The sequence below is a fragment of the Salvia miltiorrhiza genome, chromosome 2, assembly GCF_028751815.1.
Source record: "Salvia miltiorrhiza cultivar Shanhuang (shh) chromosome 2, IMPLAD_Smil_shh, whole genome shotgun sequence".
Classification (NCBI taxonomy): domain Eukaryota; kingdom Viridiplantae; phylum Streptophyta; class Magnoliopsida; order Lamiales; family Lamiaceae; genus Salvia; species Salvia miltiorrhiza.
The window spans coordinates 66024155-66036678 of NC_080388.1; the positions used below are offsets into that span (position 1 = coordinate 66024155).

At 34.3% G+C, this 12524-nt stretch overlaps 1 protein-coding gene across 1 annotated transcript; it reads left to right on the forward strand.

Annotated features, from left to right (window-relative positions):
* Positions 1-1580: 1580 nt before the first annotated feature.
* LOC131013117 (transcription factor MYB114-like) lies at positions 1581-10040 on the forward strand. Its single transcript, XM_057941130.1, has 4 exons — positions 1581-1772; positions 1854-1971; positions 2053-2146; positions 9820-10040. Exons 1-4 carry the CDS (start codon positions 1631-1633, stop codon positions 9994-9996), a joined length of 531 nt encoding a protein of 176 aa, XP_057797113.1. The 5' UTR covers positions 1581-1630; the 3' UTR covers positions 9997-10040.
* Positions 10041-12524: the final 2484 nt, after the last annotated feature.

The following is a 12524-nucleotide window of genomic DNA, read 5'->3' on the forward strand; positions in this document are numbered from 1 at the left end:
TGTCTCAAATTATAACATAAGTGGGTCTTTGTATAATTATTTACAAAAAGGGGTTATTTTTTGAATTTTTAAGAATTAAGTCGTGTCAAATTTGGACAACAACAAAAATTTGTGTATTAAAATGTAAAATTCTACCTTCGCATCAAATATGGATTTTTGACAAAATTTGTGTATTTAGGTGCAATTTTCCCTAAAAAGAACGTGACACCATTCCAACCAAATTATAACTCTAGGTGAGAAAAGAAGGGTAGACTATTATCATAATTATATTTTACTACAAAACATGATCTCAAAATAACCTTTCAATTATGTTAGGTTTTACTTTATTGTCTTAAAGCTAATGTCCAAATGCTGCATCGTGCAATTTTAAAAATTTATTCAGCAGCCCTAGAGTGGCTGTCCCCATCGAAAAAGGTGTTTATTTTTTTAAGCGCCTATGACTCTATTTGTATTTTTACTTCTTTTTAGCTGCCAATATATTTTAATCTTTAATTATCATTATTCATAAAACAATAGTACATATGGTAGTTAGACAAGAAAAAATGTGTTATATTCTAGTCATACCCTAATTCCACATGAATAGATCTACATCTCAAGTTTTGAATCACTCTAGCAATTAATTAGTCATGTAATTAAACTTAGGTCAAAATATTTAATTTACAACATGACTAAAATGAATATTTATTGTCCCCAAGGGGACACCAAGCGGTGCGACCTCCTGTGTGTGAACAGTGAGGTCCCGGGTTCAAATCCCACTGCTCCCCCTCCCCAACTCCCCCAAGTCAAAAAAAAAATGAATATTTATTTGTTGACCCTCAAATACAAAGCAAACTTAGAAAATAAATGCCACATGCATCCCCCCATGAGAAATAGTCTAAATATTCAAATGTAGAAACAATGGATCGGATAAACTTCACTTCCCACTTGGATTTTATTTTTCTTACTAAAATCTAATGACAAAAGCGTTTTGCCGGAAATAATAATAAAGCATGCGACACCTTCGAAGCTAGTATTAGTTTAATTTTCATAAATATATATTCCATTCCCAGTGACGGACGCAAAATTTCTATTAAGGGGTGGCAAAAAAATTATATCAACTAAAACTAAATATATATATAAATTATCTATGAAATCCAATCTATATTTGACCGTGATGATTCGTCGTGATTTGAAACTCATATATAATAGCATCATTAGAAATTTAGAAACACAACATGTTTGGTAGGTAGGATAAAGCTTATATTGCTTACATATTTTGAGTTAACTAAGCGTTTGGTAGCATAGATACATTAGAGGAAAGACTGGTTTAATGTAAAGGTCCGGCTTAAGTTTATTGTTCATCTTTAGAAAACAAATCTCACCTTCACTCCATGACAAGTTTTAATCTTGATTAAAATCTAGGATATCAAACAATCAATCCATTATAGTATATGTTTCATATCTTAAATACCAACACAAATATTTAAGACATATTTATAAATAAATAATTAATTAGGGGTAATATAGGTATTTCAAATCAAAAATCAAGGGGTGGCAATTGCCTTCCCTTGACTCCATGTGTGTCCGCCCCTGTCCATTCCAACTATAAAAAGAGAGTTGTTCACATTTTAAAGCAAGAATTTTTTTTTCCATGGTAGCCTCAACTTCGATCAAAGAGAAGCAGCGGCCGTCCAAGAAGAGAGGGCCGTGGACGGCGGAGGAGGACCAGAAAATCACGGCCGCTGTCGCTGTCCACGGCGCCAAGCAGTGGGCCACCATTGCTGCTAGTTCAGGTCACCACCTTGATAAAAAAAAATTGAAAATTTTTCACGAGTTATGAATTGTTGATTTATATGATTGCACAAATGAAGCAGGTTTATCGCGTGGTGCTAAGAGCTGCAGGGTGAGATGGATGAATTATCTGAGGCCAAACATCATGTCTGATCAAGAAGAGGACTTGATCATCAGGCTGCATAAACTCCTCGGAAACAGGTAAAACCTTATACATGTCCAATCCGGATGTTAAATTGTAATTTTCCCTTAAAATGAAAAAGGTTGAATCTGATGGTGCAGGTGGTCGCTGATAGCAGCTAGGTTACCTGGTCGAACAGACAATGAGATCAAGAATTATTGGAAGCATCATTTGAGCAAGAAGAGATTGGAGAAAGTGAAAGATATTATGGACTAGATTAGGATATATTTGATATATTCTAATACTAAGTAAGACAGTTCAAGTGTGAATTCCTTAGTCGTAATTGTTGACTCAAGTGTGAATTCCTTAGTCGTAATTGTTGACTAAGGAAGACAAGACAATTTAGAATTGTCTTCTTCGCTTATAAATAAGGGAGCTTGGTCTTACGAATCCATATATGAAAATATACGAAAACATTAGAAGCTTTTGCTTGTGAAACACCTAGAGAGTACTATGGTTTCAATCGGAGATTTCCTAGCTGTCGAAGATTGAAACATGCATTGGGAATTGTTCCTGCATCGAATCGACATACACGTGGATACCTCTAGTGGTGGATTCAATTCGCAGGAATCGAGATGCACGTTTACTACACAACGAGTAAGTTAATTTTATTGTTGTGTACGTTTGTAATCTCTACACATGAATCAATTGTAAATCTAGATCTAATCCTTGACTGTTATTTCCGCTGCGTATCATTAGATGATGTCAAGGATAACCAACAGTGGTATCAGAGCCCGGGGCTCGATTTACAATTGTGATTGTGTTCTAATTGTTTATGGGTTAAGAATATGTGATTTTAGAAATCTGATTTTGAAGTATGAATTTAGAATCGAATAATTCATTGAATTGGGATTGTTTTTCTTATGTAACAAGACAACGTAGAACGCTGAAAGAAATTTTGAAATTGGATTTTGCAAAATGAAATTGGATTTTGTTTCAAAAGAAAACAAACGTACATGGTGTTGTATAAATTGCCGTTGGGCGGCGATGCTGCATCATGACCGGCATTCGTTCAAGCTGTCGGACGGCGACAGCCGCTACTGTGCTATATGTCGTGGGGTGGCGCTGTTGGGGCTTGTCTTTGTGCTGCGCTCGACAGCTCATCACCGTCGACACCGCCACAGAGGCGGCTCTCGACCACCGAAAGCGCAGCCGGGCTGGAGCCATGGCAACGACGCCAACGTTTGGCTGCTATCGAAAATTGCTGGGCATTCGAACCTATCGGCCGGAATGGCTGAGGAACGGTGAGGACGCGGGCAGGCGTCTGGAGACGTCGCCGCTTACCTCCAACGCGCCTTCGAGCCGCGACCGGCTGGGATCCGTCCAGCTAGAGCGCCGTTTCTTCCTCCGCTAAAAACGCGTCCCCTCCGATGCGGCTTCGAGCTGCGACCGGCGTGGAGACCTCCGGCGTGGACGCGCGACGTCTGACGGGCGAAGAGGCGGCAGCGGGGCTCCGGGCGAGGCGACGGGAAGGAGAAAGGGGCAGCGGCTGCTGCTGCAAACCCCTTTTCTCAAACCCTTATTGCTGAAAGTTGATTTGGGCCTCGGTCTGGGCCTGGTCTGGGCCTAGGGCTGCTGGGCTTCTGTTTCTCTTCTTAAGAGGCTGGGCCTGCGAAATTTTAAAATATAAATGGCCCTTTTGGGCTGAAACTGTTTTATAAAAAAAAAAAATGTTATTAATTTAGAATTAATAATATTAATCCCAATTTCAGAATTGAATTTATTAATTAGATTAATAAATCTTGTTTATTATCATTTTAGAAATAATAATAATCATTGTGTGTTTATATTAATTTGGAATTAATATAAACTAATTAGATTAATGAATTTTATTTAGTATTATTATTTTGAAATAATAATATTGAATGCATATTTATATTAATTTGGAATTAATATAAATTGACTAATTCATTAATTTGATTTGCAAATCATTAATTATTGTTATTTTGAAATAATAATATTTGATGAGTTTCTATATTAGTTTTGAATTAATATATGAAATTATTATTTTTGAAATAATAATGTTGTATTAATTTGGAATTAATACAAACTGATTAACCCATATTTTAATTGGAGAATAAAATTTTAATTGGATTAAGGAATTTTATTCGTAGAGATTTTATGTTGTTTTGTGATAAGCATGCTATTTGATTTTATGCTTATTATTTAACTATAGTAGTTAGAGACCGCTTTTATGCTTGGGTAGGCGGCACCCAGTATATGTAGTCCGCGTTACTATGTATGGGTAGGCGGCACCCAATACGTGTGGTCCGCATTTCGTATGCCTGGGTAGGCGGCACCCAGTAATTGTTTTGCTATTTAATATTGGATATTAAATATAAGCAATTAATATCACATGCTAAATCCCCATTAAATATAAGTCTTTGTGTGAGCACAAAACGCGTCGTCCATCATAATTGTCTGAGCAACCCATCCTTTTCGATCAAAGAGTATTTACATAAAATTGTATGCTCTAATCTACAAGGCCAAGGCTCATTCATAGGTTGGCACCGTGTGATGGGGTTGACTTACTTAAATTATTTTGGAACGCAAAGCGACCAAGAATGATTTAAGGACGCAGATTAATTGGATTAATCAACCAAGAATTGCAAAATTGTTGTTGCAATTGGCTTAGAGGCCTACTAAGTGATATTATTGTAGTCATCAGCAAAGCAGAGGCTGCATAATATTGACTTGGATCTTGGACCACTAAGATTTATATTGATTATAAATCCGTATTTTATGTTGGGGGCATAAGATATGTTAAAATTAGTGGGAGCTAATCAAAACAAAATGCCTTGTTTGATTAATAAAATAAATGTGACTTTTTGATTTGATTCCTTTTACTGCTTTCTTTTATCTCTGTTTTATCTGCAACTGTTTTGTTATGTTTGTTGGATACGGTAAATTGACTAGGTCAAACTTTCTGGATTGACCGCGTAATTTGCGTTTGGTGCTAAGGCTAGACAGGATTGATTATGTCTTGGAGAAATCAATCCACATCATCCTTAATGTGACTTTAGAAACTTTCAAAATGTTTGACATTGAAAGTTATAAGAAACATATGGATGATGTAACTTCTGCTAAATATGTCATGATTGTGCCTATGAGTTTGGAACTGCATAAACAACGTGATCATATGTTTTCGATTGAGATGTTGATACACCTGAAGAGTGTTGATGCTTTAGAAGCTAAGACCATAAAGTATAAGATACTCATGGATCTCTTCAGGATTAATCTACATGGAGTAGACAAGGTCTCTATGAATGTCTTGAAAAAGATTGAGTTAATTGAGAGGATGGCCACGATTGGAACGAGACTATTCGATATTTGTCTCAATCAACTTAATCTTGCAGTAATGATCTGTCTCATTTGTGAACTTCATAGTGAATTCAAAATGAACAATAGGACAGTGACACTGCCATGAGTTTCATGACATGTTAAGGAACGATTTTGAATCGTCTTCCACTAAGGACAAATAAGTTCTTATGATTAATGCTTCTGCCAATTCTAACCCAAAAGGAAAGAAAAGGTAAAAGAATGATCAAAGAACTAAATTTTGTATCCTAAGGTGGAAACCAAAAGAAGCAGAAGTTACCCAAAGATAAAATACTTTTTGTCAAGAAAATGACACTGGAAGAGATACTGCTTGATGTTCAAAACATTGGATGTTTTGATAGCAGAATTTGGTATGTTTTTCATTAAGGTGAACATGTAACAACTCATACTCCTGGGTATTAGATACGAGTTATAGTTCACGCATTTTAAAATGTGTGTTGTCTAACTAAAACAGGAGAGTGGGACCAAGGAAATTTGACTTACGCATTTGTTTTGAGCAATAGTTGTTGCTAAATGCATAAGGTCTTATGGATTTGATCTATCTTTGGGTTTGTGAACATGTTAGATTGTTATTTTGTTCTTGGAATTACGAGGAATATAATTTACATTCTCGTGTTAGACATTGAAGTTTTTCATTCCATTTTGCGAATAGAATTTATTCTACTTTGCTTAATGGAGATGAAAATATTTCACTTGAGAATGCTTTATATTTGCTCAATGCGAACAAAATATCCTCAATGTGTAAAATAAACTATCACAAGCAATGCGAATAGTCCGACTTAACTTTGGCATGTAGGCTTGATCACTTAATGAGAAATGATTAACAAGATCGAGAAAGTTAGACTATCTCACACTTTTGACTTAAAGTCTTAAAGTGCTTGTGAAATCACATCTCAAGGGTAAAATGACCAGCGAGCCACTTTCTAGGAAAAGAATACAAGCTAAAGAAGTACTTGAGTTGATTCACATAGTGATATGTGGACTGTTTCCAACTTAAGCACAAAGTGGATTTTCGTACTTCACAACTTTCACAGACGATTTCTTAAGGTATGGAAATGTGTATCTTATGAAACACAAATCAGAAACTTTGAGAAATTTATGGAGTTTAAGTTAGGAGTCGAGAAATAACTTGGAGAAGTATTTAATCTCTAAGATTAGATCGAGAAAGAAATACTTAAGCCATGTGTTCGTCGATTGCTTGAAGTCATATGGAATCCATCCACAATGGACTCCTCTAGGGATACCTTATCTGAGTTGGGTATCCGAAAGGAGAAATCGAACATCATTAGATATGATTCGATCCATAATGAGCTTTTCAAAACTTCTGGTGTATCTTTGGGACCATGCCTTGTTTATTATTGCTTATATTCTGAACCAAGTTCCACTTGAATTAGTTGAGTAAATATCATATGATTGTGGTATTGAAAGAAGCATAGTTTTACACATATGTGAACCTTGGGTTACACTACATATGTAGAGAAAATGCTCACTGATTAGTTGGAATCAAAAGTGAGAAGTGTTACTTTGTGGGACATCCGAAGAAAACACGAGAATACTACTATTTTTTTGGAAAATATAAGTTCTCAGTTTTAGGATTGCGATGTTTCTTGAAAATACTTGGTCTATAGAGAACAAGATCGTTATGACTTAGATCTTGACAAGATTTGAGAGCCACAAAGTCAACATTGAGGAAGAAAACTTATTAGATGGTCTAAATAAGGATTTAGTGGGAGCTGTTCATGATCTTATTGGTACTGATGCACTACTTAGAGCGTCAGACACATCCAATAAGAACAGTATTGAAGATTATGCAGAAATGCAAGATTCTTCAATACGGGGGGGAGATGTGACATTGGATGTCGAAGATTCTTCATCATGATATAACATACCAACTTCCTCAAGTTCAGAATCACGAAGAGCCTGCACAAATGCAAAACTCAGCGTTGTACATAAGTACTAGAGAATGTTAACCAACTAAAGAATATATCTATTGATCTAGGATCAAGATGATAAAGAATTTGAAATTGGTTATGATCTTAGAACTTATGCGAAACTATGATAGTCATAGGTTCCATGATGGTCATATATTCTTAGAAGTGGCAAAAAAAGCCATAAAATCTAAAATGGATTGGTTAGACCTTAACTGAGTCATCATCTGGGGTAATATCCATTTGATGCTAATGACAATGTGCAAACCTGCAAGGCGAGGTTAGTGGCAAAAGGTTATATAATCACTGTGAGAGCATTGATTATGATGAAATCTTTTCACTAATTGCTAAAGTCAAGTCCATTGAGATTTTGCTTGTTGTTATGAACTAAAACAAACTTCTAGAATATGGAACAAATATTTTGACAAAGAAATCAAATCGTTTGATTTTGGTCAAAAGCAAAGAAAATTATTGTGTTTATAGGAAACACAAGAATGAGAACAAAATTTTCATCATCATTTATATATGACATATTGAAAATGAAAATTATTGTACTCATGATGCAATCCATGAAAGACTAGTTGTAAATTTCCTTCATGGTGAAGGATTTGAGTAAAGCCTATTATATCCTTGGGATCAAGATCTATTGAGTTTGAGCTAATAGATTGTTAGGCTATCAAAATCCACTTACATAGGCAAGATGTTAAGGCGATACTCCATGAATAAGTTCAAAAGGACATCTACCGATGGAATATAGCATCTATTTGTAAAGAAAGGATTGTCCTTCTAATGACAATGAGATTTAACGCACAAAGGATGATCCTAACGCTAGGGCAATAGGATGGTCATGAATGTCATGATTTTCACTACACAAGGTGTAGTCTGTGTGCTTAACATCGTTGACAGATTTTAAGAGATATTAGAAACAAAAGATTATGTTAGATCAAGTTCCCACATAAGAGGACATAGCTAATCCTTTTGACCAGTTGTTATGCATTATGAATCATAACAAGCACTTTGAGTGTTTGGGCATTGGATATCTTTGAGACTGGCTTTAGTCAGTGGGAGTAAAAGTAATATGTCTAGAAATAATCTGTGTTGAGACTTATTACTTGATCACATTTATGACATTTGATGTCACTAATGGCATTATGCATTTATTTGATTGAATACTTTGATTATTTGTTTTCATTCAATTAAATGTTCCCATGAGTTTATATTGTTGCTAATTTAGTGGGAGGTTAGCAATAGAGTATAACTCTTAAAGAGCCCCAACTAAGGATCATCAAGATTGGGATATTGATGATATGTTATAAGTTGGCATGCGATCTGTATCACATTCTTAGAGAATATAGTTGTTCCCACGACTATGAGATATTAGATACTCGTGATAGATGCATGGATACTTTAGAGAGTATTGGCATACCCAACCAATATATCATTTGTTTTGGTGTCTATGATTATTGGTGTGTGGAGTTTGTGACAGTCCTTTGACTTGAGGGCAATACTTATCTTACTTATTGAATGGTATACTTTGACCAAGTACAATGCTTGCACTCCAACCAAAGGGGTAGATACGGCTTGTGTTGGGTATATCGGGATATAAGGGAAGGTGGTAGTTGTGCCAAGATAGGATTCATTCCTCGATTTACATTTCGAGAAGAACACTCAGTTTCTCTATATTACTTGACCGTTAAGTCACTGGCCAGTGCAATTGATATGTTCGAACTTTAAAAGTTGAACATGATCGATGGAGGTCATTTAATAAAGATGAGATAAATTGATAGAGCTATTAGAAAGACACAATGGCAAATTCTAGGCTCTATCGAGTGGTTCGTGAATGAAAGGATGTTACTATATCTTCGCATAAAGGTTTTGTTTACAGAATCCACGTAAACATTCTTCATATATCGAGTTCGCTACACAACGCAGTCTAGGAGTTTTGTGTAGACTTTAATTTGATTATCGACGATAATGGAGGCCTATTGGGTCACACTTTATGTGTATTGTTGATTCGCTCAAGAGTGCAAAGTTAGTGCTTGGTGTTTAATCTAATGCTAGTCCAAGTGGGAGATTGAAAGATATTATGGACTAGATTAGGATATATTTGATATATTCTAATACTAAGTAAGACAGTTCAAGTGTGAATTCCTTAGTCGTAATTGTTGACTCAAGTGTGAATTCCTTAGTCGTAATTGTTGACTAAGGAAGACAAGACAATTTAGAATTGTCTTCTTCGCTTATAAATAAGGGAGCTTGGTCTTACGAATCCATATATGAAAATATACGAAAACATTAGAAGCTTTTGCTTGTGAAACACCTAGAGAGTACTATGGTTTCAATCGGAGATTTCCTAGCTGTCGAAGATTGAAACATGCATTGGGAATTGTTCCTGCATCGAATCGACATACACGTGGATACCTCTAGTGGTGGATTCAATTCGCAGGAATCGAGATGCACGTTTACTACACAACGAGTAAGTTAATTTTATTGTTGTGTACGTTTGTAATCTCTACACATGAATCAATTGTAAATCTAGATCTAATCCTTGACTGTTATTTCCGCTGCGTATCATTAGATGATGTCAAGGATAACCAACAGAAAGGGGTAGTGGTTGCAGGGATTTCGAGTGATCAACACAAGGGAACAAGTGTCAGTAGCAAATCTGTGGAGATCTCAGTCTCAGAAGCCAAGATTGATGATTTCTTTGATTTCTCTAATGAGCATCCTTCCACTTTGGAATGGGTCACCAAATTTCTTGAGTTTGGTGACACTTGATGTTAATATCATGGAATTCTACTTGCTTTTCAGGTTTGAAGCCTGTTTCTGAGCTTTCTTCAATTTTCTCACAAACCCACAAGTATGTGCATATAGGTGTAGCATCGCTATAATCTTTAGCAAAAGTTTCAATCCAACAATAAATCTGTTTGCAGAGTGAAACAGAATCTGCAAATTAAAAATAAAACGGATTGAAACTTTTCTAGAATAAATAGTTTTCTACAAAAGTATCCATTAAATTTTATATTGGCAGTCAATACATGCTAATGCTGTAAAGCCATTTTCAAAAATTTCATTATAGGAAAGGAACGTCTAAATACTAGCGCTACCACTAAGTTCTGAGGCTCATTGCTCATAAATACAATTAAGACATGGGCAGAGATGATTTGTATTGTAGCAAACGGCGACTGCACCAAAACCAGAGATGATCAATGTACAAATCAAACTAGCAGTGGAAAAGAAGGATGGAATTTAGTTTCTTGAAGCATAGAAAGAAATACCTCATCTCCTCTTCTATGAATGTAGAGAACCAAATCTTGTTAGTAATATGGAACATCAACTTTCCATCAATGCCAAAGTTGTGCAATGCAATGAACGTAATTCACAATAAAATAAGCTCAACTCCGTCTTTAGGATAAGCGTTTGGAAACAGTAGTGTGATTATCAAAGTAATATTAGGCAAAACACAACAAACTTTTCAACAACTAGAAAGAAGATTTCAGTAAATTGTATGATCACTACGCTGCCTAAAAACATTTCCATTCCCCAATTCGACAAGATTCCATGAAAAGAACAACTCATCAGGATTTGGAGAGAAGGCTCTGTTACAATAGAGCTTGAGGAAATCTATTACTTTAACAAACTTCTCAGTCCCAGCCATCTATATTTCAAAGCAAAAGAACCATATTTTCTTGATTAAAAAGAATAACATAAAAGGATTTAACCAACTACATTGCAATGATACCATAACCAAATTCTTGACTAAGCCTAATCATATTCTGCTAACACAGTGAACCAGAATAATCCTGAAAATCACATTTCTTCACCAACCAACTATCTTATATTTCAATTTCTAGGGCCATAAGTTTATAGGGTTACTCCAATCCCAAAATTAATCCCAATTTCTATTTGTTTAATTAGGTTTTATTTAATATTTTAATTATTGGACCGCATAGTGCGATGATCTGCACAAAAAATCATCATGTTTTATGTATTTTTGAAAGAGTAGGACTTGTGTGCGGACTCCCGCATAGTATGCTGACCCGACCCGAATCGAAATGTTATATTTTAGAGTTTCATAAATGAGATGAATAATGTTGAGTGGTGCATTGGTTATGTGCGCCTTTTTATCTCAAAGGTTAAGAGTTCAAAACCCAATTCCCCCATCTTTTTCACTTTTTTCGTTTTCTTGCTTCTTTTTTGGGTTTTATTTATTTATTTATTTTTTTTGTGCTTTTTTACGTGCTTCTTTTTTGTTCTTTTTTTTGTGATTTTTTACTTCATTTATTACTTTTTCCCAACACTTGAGGCTTGAACCACAAGATATTTCTTTATAATGGAAGCAATAAAATATTATATTTTAAATCCCTAAACACTAAATCCTAAACTCTAATAGGAATATTTACTTTTAATAAGTATAAAATATACATTTGTGCTAATAAATGTATATATATGTTAATATAATATTTACCTTTCATTCAATATAAAGTATTATATTTTCTAAATTCTAAACCTTGAAAACTAAACTCTAAATCATAAAATAAATGAAAAATAATTAATGACATGAAGAAATGTAATGTTTTTGAAACATTACTTTTTCTTCACATCAATAGTTACTTTTTTTTACGACAATGATCATTTGACCAAATATACAAAATTACAAGTTCTAACGAGTAAAAATAACATTACTTTTATTCATATCAATGATTACTTTTTTCGTACAATAATAATTATTTGATTGAATAACTAAAAATATAAACTTTTAAGAATTAAAGTAACAATTACCGTGAACAAATGTAATTATCTAGAAACGTTACATTTCATTGTAATAATAATTACTTTTTATTACGACAATAAATACTTGGCTAAAAAGTTAAATATATAAGTATTACCCATCATTCAATATTTTTAAAACCTAAACACTGAATACTAAACCCTAACCCTTGAATATTAAACTCTAATGGAAATATTCACTTTTATTTATCCTAATATATACATTACTGTGCATAAATGTATACTTATGTGAATATAAGTATTACCTATCATTCAATATTTTGTAAACCCTAAACACTGAATACTAAACCCTAATTAGGGAATACTAAACCTTAAACACTGAATACTAAAGCCTAACCATTCAATAATAAATTCAAATGGCAATATTTACTTTTATTTTATCTAAGATATACATTTCCATGCATAAATGTATACTTATGTGAATATAAGTATATATTAACCATCATTCAATATTTTTTAAACCTAAACACGGAATACTAAATCCTAAACACTGAATACTAAACCCTAGCCATTCA

Bases quoted from the DNA above. Each gene is read 5' to 3' on its own strand.
- LOC131013117 (XM_057941130.1), top strand. From the start codon at position 1,631: ATGGTAGCCTCAACTTCGATCAAAGAGAAGCAGCGGCCGTCCAAGAAG. The intron at 1,773-1,853 runs GTCACCACCTTG...CAAATGAAGCAG, and splicing joins CACCATTGCTGCTAGTTCAG to GTTTATCGCGTGGTGCTAAG. The intron at 1,972-2,052 runs GTAAAACCTTAT...CTGATGGTGCAG, and splicing joins CATAAACTCCTCGGAAACAG to GTGGTCGCTGATAGCAGCTA.